The sequence below is a fragment of the Hydra viridissima genome, unplaced genomic scaffold, assembly GCF_058129835.1.
Source record: "Hydra viridissima isolate aposymbiotic clone 2 unplaced genomic scaffold, HvirCarnegie_v1 scaffold_1, whole genome shotgun sequence".
NCBI classification, from domain to species: Eukaryota; Metazoa; Cnidaria; class Hydrozoa; order Anthoathecata; family Hydridae; genus Hydra; species Hydra viridissima.
Genome location: NW_028324300.1, coordinates 24,522,686 through 24,533,005, shown reverse-complemented (window position 1 = coordinate 24,533,005; position 10,320 = coordinate 24,522,686). Strand labels below are relative to the sequence as shown.

The window sequence follows — 10,320 nt, the reverse complement described above, 5'->3', positions numbered from 1 at the left end:
ACAGCAAAACATGTCATGGATGAAACCTTAGGAGGTGCTACTCGTTTTTCAGACATTGCTTACAATTAGGTCGATGATATTGTAAGGGAATATGATTCTCTAAAAAAAAAAATTGTGCAGAGACCGACAAGATTAAATCTCCCTACCATTACAAGGAGAGATGACATGTTGTTTCTTTTGGAACTGGACTTTTTTTGGAACCAACATGTCTTTCGCTATTTGCTCATTACTTGAGAATTCCCGTAAATTAAGTTTCGTTGACTGCCAAATTTGAGCAATGCACGGTGGAATTCACATGGAATCTATGCTATCATGGCTTTTATTTTATTTCCTTAAACGAGAAATCGGTTGTAGCAGATTTGTTTGTTTATTTGTGGAATTAGGCTGGACTTTTGGTTTTCAGATCACCATTTTCAAGAAAATTCCTATACTAAGTTAACAGAAAGTGTTCAAAATTATGAAAATGGTAAAAAGTGTTTTGATACCCATGTTAGTATAGAACACATACATTTTATGCAATCTTTGAATTGCAAAACTCCTGAAAGTCTCAATTTACGCTTTATACTTAGGCACAAGAATTTATGATATAACTTGTTGCTTCACTTTCAATAACATTATTACACAAAGAACAAATCTTATATTTTTTGGTGGGTGATATTTTTTAAATAAAAACCAAAAATAAATATATATTTCCCCCATTTCAACTTTGTTCTCATAGTGTAGGACCATGGTCGTTACATTTTCTGAAAAAATGTTACCACACTAATGGTCAACTTTATCAAATTCTGTGAAAAGATTAAAAAATACATCCTAAGTAAATTCTTTAATCAATAGCAGTTTTTATTGTTTTGATTTTTTTTTTTTTCTTGTTTTTGTGTAGCTTGGCATTTTTAGTAAAAAATATTTAAAAGTAGAAAATAGCAGAAGAAAGAAACTTATTGACCAATCAAATTAAAATTGAATTGATACAAAGTTTCGTAACAAAATTTAAATACGCAGGCTGATAAAATATCTCACGTGTTTTTAGGGGTTTGTTTCTGATTTATGTTTTATATTCAGTTGTAAACTTCAAAGTTGTATTTTGGGTTGTGTTTTACCAATCAAAGTCCATCGAGTTTTTATCAACAAAAAAAAAGTTGCATTGTAACATTGTAGTTCTCGTTCAACCAACTTTTACCACCTTATTTTTTATACATTGTAACATTGTAGTTCTCGTTCAACCAACTTTTGCTACCTTTTTTTTATCACATTTGTTTTTAGGGACTTTAAAACACGTTGTGATATTATTTATCACAAATCAAGTATTTTAGAGAAAGTTGAAAAAATAATCAGATGTGGTGGGGTATAACTTTTGATGATTTTTGAAATAAAATCTGTTTAACTTTTATTAATTTTAATTAGGAATTTTTTATTTTATGACTTTAAGTATTATTTAATTTCATTTACTTTGTGCAAATGAAAGTTTTTAGATTTATAATCGCTATATTTGTTATGTTAGCTATCGTGCTGTTTTAAACCGTTTTGTCAACAAAACTTCGTCATCAACGCGTTAAAATCTTTCGCATGTTTTCATAAGGTAAAAACTTTTACGTTGAGTTTTAACTGAAATAAAAGTGTGTTCTCATGCTTCGACCACTTTAAATGATTGCAAAAGACTTTCTTAAAATGATAGCATATTCAAGCTGACAGCAGAAGAAAAAAATTGGGACAATGATATCATATTAATTGGAAAACGAGTAAAGAATACGCAAACGATTTGTATAAAGTTTTGACTAAAAAAGGCTGTATACATGATAGGTTACATATAAAAAATTTGGATTGATGGATTATAAACAATTTGGATTGATGAAAAGAATATGAATGGTTGTTTAGAAAGTGAAATGGCAAAGGTGTAGCAAACTCTGAAATTAATTTATTACTAATTTTACTAGAAATGAGAAATCATATAACTGTATCAGAATACTAATTCGTGCCGGAAAATAACCATAATTAAACAAGTTGAAAATTACCTGACTTCATCTTCTTCCATATTAGCTCTCATTATTTCAAGGAAGAAGAGGGAGGCATCAACAATATGAAAAAAGGAAGAAAATATGATGAGAATATGAAAAGAAAAAGAGAATCACATCGAAAAAAGATGCTCGATCAAAGGTACATAAAAATACTTTAAGAGAAGATTAAAAAAAATTCTTTTGTGAGTTTAATTTACAGTTGAATTTATTCCATTATTAGAGTCTTATTCTAAATACTCCAATTTTTTTTTCTCATAATTCGAAGGAAACTAAATCAATTTCTAGATTTTTATATAGGAAAAACCTTCTTTCGATAAGTTGTCATTAGTTGATGAGTTATGTTAGTTTTTGCTTACACCTTTCGTCATCTCGAACAGTTTAGTTTGGAAGCTAAAGAATTTAGAGCAGTTGTAATAGGAGAACGTTTTTTTTTATTTCATATCAATACGTATATTATGAGAGGGTCTTTTGCAGATGAGGAGTTTTTTCCGGTATTTGTACCAATAATATGCAGCAGCTTCTTATTTAAAATTTGCGTTGTTAAATGACGTCATCCTGCTTTCTTTTTAAGTTCAGCTAACTGCTTCACCTTTTTTTAAACTTGGCGAGAAATACTTTTAAACGAGTTTTGATTTTCATTCTTAGAATTTTGCAAATGCAAAACGCTGAGAAGTTCAAACAAATCCTTTATGTAAATGACTCAACACTGCCCATACCATTTCATGTATACATGCAAAAAGGAAGCGTATATTGCGTTTACGCAAATACTTCTTAAAGAGTAGTGGCTTTCATTCGTAGAACTCTAAAGAATATTTTATTTGTTGGTCAATTGATCATGTGATTTCCAGATACTTCGATACACAAACTTCTCGAAATGAGTCACTTGCTCATATTCCGTCTCCGCAAAAAATACTCCAGGGTTTTCTGTATTTAAAATAAGCACCATGATTTTCTAATTTTTAATCATTCTTACTGCAGTCATTCTTCAAGAACTCTGTATTCAACTTGGTTTCATAAACAAGGTTTTTGGTTTCATAAGCATAATTTCGAGAAGTTTATTTTTATGGGCAACGCAAAAAAAGGTTTTTTGTGATGAAAAAACAGGTGAAAGTCGGTGGTTTTTGGTGAAGATCTCAGTGTTTCTTAATCGATTTCCTAGGAAACCAAGTAACGCTGAATCCAACAGTATTTATAACAGCGTTACTTGATTTCCTAGGAAATCAAGTAACGCTGAATCCAACAGTAGTTGAAAACTCTTGATAATTACTTAACTAGGTATCGTTTTGCAAAACTCTATATGTTGATACTTGTGCGGGTCAAAACAACAACAGAAAAACTTAGAGAGTGGTTTTAATCGTCTAAGTAATAATACAAACGCGTAAGCAGATCAGATAAAAAAAAACACTAAAGATAGAATACTTCACAATGCAACAGAAAGCAAGGTGATAGTAAGCGATAGATATTTACTTGGTCACCACGAGCATCGAAATTGAGAAGAAAAACAAAACTTCATTCCATTATTTTGTCTTTAAATCAAGAAAAGGTTTACAGCTCACAATGAAATCTATAAAAAAAGTATCATGATATTTGCTTTTATTAGAAGTTTTCTCTTTCGGTTTGAGAAAAAAACTTTATGTAATTCGAATTTAGCAAGAGTTTCTGAGGATAGATGTTTTAGCAAGTGCATTATTACTCCTAGCAAAAAAAAAATAAATAATGAAAAGACAGAAGCACGGAAAAGTATGACTTCAGTTGTTTAACTAAAACTTTATCTTTTGACAATTACTTAAGTTTTGCGTTTTTTTATAAAAATTTCTAAGTGATGTGTTTTTTTATAAAATTTATGTGCTTTCTTTCTTTTTTAGTACATAAAATTTTTCGATAGATCATTTAGATATGAAAAAGAAAGCTTCATGAGGCCTCCCTCCGAAGCCAAAGCTGGTAAGTTGCTAGCTACGTGTAAATGTTATATTGTTTGAATGATTTTAAGCATCAAATCAGAACTAGGCATTATTACTAGGGTCAAATATTGCAAAAATCATGCGAAATTTCATTTACAATCAGCCCGAAATTAGTCTGAAATATATTAGTAACAAAAGCTAATGAACTGCAGCATTATTAGACAGCATTTATTTATATCAACATTTTAATCATTTATAATTAAATTTTGAACAAAAAAAGATTTTAAATTTGGCCAAAGTCACCTCATTTTACGGTACTAAAAAGAGGTTACAAAAAAGCTCCAAAGCTCCTTTGTATATTGTTCCATTTACAACTCTAGGAGCAAATACACTCTAAATTTTTCACTAATTCTGAGTTTTTTATTCCGTGAAAACTTCAGAAACTTTTTGAGGTGAACTTAAATCACAAAAGTTGATGATAAAACGTTTTAAATTTTACTAAAAACAAAATTTACAAAAATTTTGTTTAAACAAAATCTCAAATGCCGCTGATGCTCATCGTTAAAATAGTATATTAATTTTGTGTTTACATTTGTATAATTTTAATGTAAAAACTTATCACTAGTTTATCTTTTCGTTAGTTTATTCTTTGTAACATTTTGATTTAAAGTTTGTGATTTTATTGAAATTTAGGTTGGAGATATTGATGATGCAGATCTAAAACTACCAGAAAATGTTTTGTTTGTGTGCAAGTTGAATCCTGTCACTAATGCTGATGATTTAAAAATTATATTTTCAAGATTTGGTAAAACTTTAAGGTAAGTCAAGGAAAAATTCAAATTTAAAATCTCTAAAAAATGAAGTAAAAAATGGTTCATTATTATAGTAAAAAATAAAGTTTAAAACGTAAACTTTTTATTACAGAATTGATCTAAATCATATTCTCATTCAAATTTTAATATATAATATATATTAAAATTATATAAAAAATATTATATAAAATATTATATAAAAAAATGTGTTCACTGAATTAATTACATGTAATTGAAATGTAATCAAAATTAACTTTCTAAACATGTCTCAACAATCCTTATGTGGAGCGACACTCGATTTAACAACAAGCTTATAACGTACTAAGCATCGCTAAGCAGATTTTAGATTTCAGCCACATTTTTGAGTGAAACAAAAATTTGAGGCAAATTTGAAATATTTTTTTTATTAACTTAAAAGCCATATGGCACCACATATTCAGTTGAATATTGAGCTAAAGACGAGGGCCTCCGCAAGGTTTGAATAGGAGTCGTTCAAATTATTAAACAGCTCGGTCTTTGGCAAGGCCATAGGAAATCTTCGCATGCGCATGAGGGTTGATTTAGTCTGCGGCTATGAGATAGATAGGATGCGCCGATGCATATTTCGGCCAGAGTGTTCTCAATAAATCCAAACACTTGATGTATGACTTGTGGTATAACAATCTTTAAGCTATATATGGCAGTTTGTTGCTCCAGCTATACAGACAGCTTGTTGTTCCAGGTTTAGACTGAAGACGTCAACAAAGACATTCAGATACACTGGTAGTTCATATTACAACACAGAAAACAAGGCTTTAAATTCAAAGATGAATGAAACAATCGACTCATTGCTGAGTTTATTGCTTTAGGACTGAAAATTTACTCCATTCAGAAGGGCAGCTGTACCCGTAAACTCAAGGCCAAGTGTACATAAAGAGCAAAGATCAAAAAGGATTTGCGCTATTAATAGTACAAGCAGATTCTTAACGAGCGCTAAGAGCTTAAACAAAAACAAATAGCTTTAAAGAGCCATGGTAATCAACTGGGTGTCTATCGGCAGAACAAGATAAGTTTTAGACCTCTTGAAATAAAGTAGATCATAGACGATGGTGTTACAACAAAAGCCTATGAGAGCCAATACAAGCGTCTTGGTTAGAACCTGTTGCTGCTTTTGAGGATATTTTTGAAGAGAATCCGGTCTGGTGGTTAGTTCTTTACAAACAAACCCACAAAATTTTTAAAGTTGTACACTTTTCGCAACCAAGCCGGGTTGTTTGCAAAAAAGCGTCCGCCCTAGAGTTCGCCTAGCTAACACAAACGAACGAAAGTAATGGCTCCTCGAGTCCTACGACACGTGATAAAGCAGAAAAGGGGTTTTTTGTGCAACAACTTTGGACCTTATTGCCTCTGAAGGCTTCTTCCCCGTCAGACGAGTTGCCTCATTCTTTAAGTGTACGCACAACTTTATGCAAATCTCGTATCCATTCAGAGCTACGTTGGAAAAACCCCTTACATTCAGCAGAAGTTCCTGCACACATTGATTCCCACTACTCACCTGCACATAGTGCTTGGCTAGCAACTGACTAAAGGTGCCCATTAACTTGCGACCTGGTTCTATCTGTAGCATATTTGGAAAGTAAGAGATCATCGCTTATAAATTTTAGTAAAAGTTGCAGTTACTTCAGCAGAACTTTTGTCTATGAAGGCTTCAGCTTCCTAATATCGCAAAAGAAAGTTTACAATGATCAGCGCGTATTTATAAGTTTTGTGACCAACCTTATAATGTGGTAGCTACAGTACATAGTATAAATTTAATAGTTAGTCACTCACTCTCCGTTAAAACTAGTCAATGATTTTAATAGTTGAAATTTAGCTTAGCGTAGGTGCGGGTAAAAGTGGTTACAAAGCCAACACTTTTTGGAGGGAGATAAAAGTTGACATGAGGCGGTAAAATATGCATAAACGTTAAAAAATACACAAACTTTTCAAATAGAAAATAGTTAGCGTGCTCTTATGTATACAAATGTGCACGTTGTTATATGTCAACAACACTGACCTAGAGTCAACTTTAGACTCAACCTCTATCTTTACAGATGCAGGAGCCTGCTGCTTGCAGAAATGTAAAACTTCTGAAAACCACTGGAACTGTAATAATCGCTATATATAACTGTAGAAAGCTGTCGTCTAACCCCCATATTAAATCAACTATTTCGAGGTTTTTTTACAACGTGAATCTTGTTTGTAATTGAAAATATTCTCAATTTACAATATTTCGGAAGATATCTAGTTGTGAAATTATTTGAGAAAATGTTAGGAGGGACAAAGCTTTCGATTTCACACTCTTGAAGCCTAAGCATAATAGCATAATATAACATAATAACGATGTTTCGCTGAACGTAAACGAGATTGCGCCATCCTGCTTAAGTGACAGTAAAATCACGAGCCTTTACTGCACTTAAGTATCACATGACTGCAGGAATTTAGGGAGTTGACAAAATATAATTAGAAGAATTCGGCAGTACGGTCCAAGACTTTAAATTCTTTGACAAGTTTTTCCCAAACAAGGCTTTACTAGTACACTTTTTTTTTTGTATTCATTTTTTTTCTTCTGATTAATTTTTAATATTTGCACATTTAAACATTTTCAAACTTTAAACATTTAGAAGGAAAAATGTTTACTAAACCAATTTGTCATTTAAAATTAAGTATCTTATAAGTGACAGTTCCTGACAAAAATATGTATTAAAATTGTATCATTTTACAAAAAGTACTTGCTTTTGACTATGTTCAACACTTCAGTTAAAACCATTGATGATCCAAGGATTGTTGGCACTTAAGGAAGTGATAATACACAACATTACTGACCCTAACATGTCATCAGCAAGTTCTCACTTCTAACATGAAAATTACATGCTGAACCATAATTATATAAAATTCTCAGTCAGAAACTTTTTCTTTAATCATTGACTTTTTTTATTGTGCAGTTTTTCTTTAAAATATTGAAAAAACAAGTGAGCTGTTGAATGCATGTGACAGTGAAGTAGTGTGAAAATAATCTGATGACAAGTGGAATATCATATTAAGGACAGAAATAAGCATACTCATTGGTTCTTCAGAACAGAATATGTGGAAAGTTTAAAACTGCAATTAAAGTGATGCTTTTCATTTTTAAAACATTTGTAATATTTCATAAAAGAAAAAAGTTCTTTTTCAAGATTAACATAGTTTAAAAATGCAAACCTTCATTCGAATATCAAAAAAAATGTGCTCTACTATGTCATCATTTTTCACTCTGTCATTGTTGAATAATAATGAATAAAGTGTGAACTTCTATATCAGTCATTTGAAATGAATTAAATTTTAAAATATTTTACTTGTTTAAAGCAGTTTAGTACAGAATTATAAAATTCCTGAAATAAATATGCATTTCTTCACATGATTTATATTATGTTGTTTACACCCTTCAAGAGATTGTACAGAAGTACTATTTGATTAAATCCGCCAAACTTATTTTTAAAAAATAACATTGTTTATGAATAAAAACTTACCACCTGAATTCATTTGCTGTTTTAAACTCATGAAAAGTTCTATTTTAATAAAGTTCAAAAATTTCAAGTTATTTTACATAGCTTCAAGAAATTTGTAATTTGTTTGTTATTAACAGAAAAACTAAAAACCGAATGCTTAGTAATCAATTTTCTTAATGCAAATAGATGATTTGATTAATACAGTTTAAGATTACAGATAGGCATCTAGTTTTGAAAATTATATATAGGGGAAAGTCATGATTTATCTATACCACAGGACAAGGTACAATTAACAAACCAACTATATATTGAGGTTTTTTTGATTATAATACATAAATGTATGCAAGTATTTTGCTGATAAAAATATTTAGGTAGAAACTGTATTTGATTTGAGAGAATTTTAAATGATAGCCATTCATTTTAAACTTGTCATTTCTAAGCTACATAATTTTTGATTCTGTGTTAAAAAGAAGATTTGATTTTTAATCATTGAAATTTTCTGAAAGAAACACTTTCTACTTGTCTCTATTATTTTAATAGCAAATATTACTAATATAGTAGCAATCTAAAATGATTATTCATTTCCATAACATCCATTTACAGGAAATGTTCAAAGATTCTTCACAAAAACAGTACAAATACTCTAGTAATAAGTTTTACACTCTTTTTATTTAAAAAAAAGCTTAAGAAATCTCAAAAAACATTTGGCTTTTTATGATGTTATTTACATAATTTTTACTCTAAATCTAAAATGTCAATCCAAATGTTAATTAAACCTGAAAAATTAATCTAAAGAGAATCAGCAGTTTTTTTAAAAAAACTCGCTTTTGCTCTTAAATAAGAGTGTATTTTTATGTGAGTAAAAGCATTTCCAAATAGTTTGAGGCTGCTACTACACATTTCAAAACTATTTTAGCAAAATTTTTTTATCAATAATATTCTTCTTTTAGGATAAATAATTATACTAAAACAAAAATCCACAATGGATGACATTCTTTACAATGCAACATTTCTATTAGTGTTAAGTAAAAAGATTGGGGAAGACTGGCTGGACTTAGGGCGTTTTTTATCTGTAGAAGATTCAGAATTAGATGTTATTGACCATGAATACAACAATGTGGGTGAGAAAGCATACAGAATGTTATGCCTATGGAGAAACCAGCAAAGGTCTCCCACTCTAGATGTCTTAGTGAGTGGATTGTACCTGGCAGGAAGAGTTGATTTAATAACTATGATAGAAGAAAAGACAAGTATGACTCATCTTGTTTTTTCTCTTATAGTATTTAATATTTTAACCACATAGTTAGAAGCTGTATTACAAATATTTCATAAAATATCAAATTGTTTTACTTTAGCAGGAAAATTTGCTGATAATTGCTCAAGACAATTTGTTTTTTTAAGCAATATATGAAGTTTTTTGTCATTATCTAACTTGTTACTATTGGCAATTTTCACAAAACATTTCAGGCATCTTTAGACATAGCTTTTACAAAAATTTTCAGATCAGGCTGAGCTTTATGTGAAATGGTGGTAAAAGTATTTCATTAGCATTAGAAAGAAGTTAAAACAAAGTTCTGAAATAGACTCTTGACTTTCTGATCAATTTGGAGGCTTTGGCACAGGCAATTTAGCACTATGTAGGATAGGTCTAATGGCTGAACACAAGTTTGGATACTGGATAGTGTATTTAGACTTGGTTGTAATGCCTTTTGTTTGAGTCAAACAAAATTTACAATAACTTATATGATCCTTTGGCTCCATCGGAATGATTGATATAGAAAATAGGAAATGTCTAGGTTCTTGTGTAGCCCAACCTAATAGGGTCAGGCAGGTCTTTGTGTAAATTATGTACTAGTTGCTAAAAACCTTTAAGTTACTAATGAATCAGTATTGTTTTTCTGCAATGTTCACATACTATGCAGTGCAGAATGTGCTTACAAGCGATTTGCAGCAAGTTCTAACAGCTCTAAAAATCAAAAGCAAGTAATTCATACTATTTGCAAATTATTTTTACTGATACTTGGGCAGTTTGAAAAATAACTAAAAAACTTAAAGCAAGATCATAATTGTCTTAGCAAGAATACAAAAA

The 10,320-nt window shown here is 30.3% G+C and overlaps 1 protein-coding gene across 9 annotated transcripts in view; it reads left to right on the top strand.

Moving 5' to 3' along the window:
- Nucleotides 1-1,132: 1,132 nt before the first annotated feature.
- The window catches only part of LOC145197538 (NACHT, LRR and PYD domains-containing protein 9-like), a 38,083-nt gene continuing 28,895 nt past the window's right edge, over nt 1,133-10,320 (top strand). For 4 of the 9 annotated variants that reach the window (XR_016446276.1, XR_016446274.1, XM_090070552.1 and 1 more), the window contains exons 1-4: nt 1,589-2,151; nt 3,898-3,953; nt 4,607-4,731; nt 9,182-9,481. Coding sequence is in view for 4 of the 9 variants with exons in the window: in XM_090070552.1 (XP_089926678.1) it covers nt 9,214-9,481 (268 nt within the window). In the remaining 5 variants the exon portion in view is untranslated. Of the gene's footprint in view, nt 1,155-1,209; nt 1,343-1,576; nt 2,152-3,877; nt 3,954-4,606; nt 4,732-9,181; nt 9,482-10,320 lie in introns of those variants that run through there. The other 5 variants (XR_016446277.1, XM_090070579.1, XR_016446280.1 and 2 more) reach the window with 4 other exon arrangements.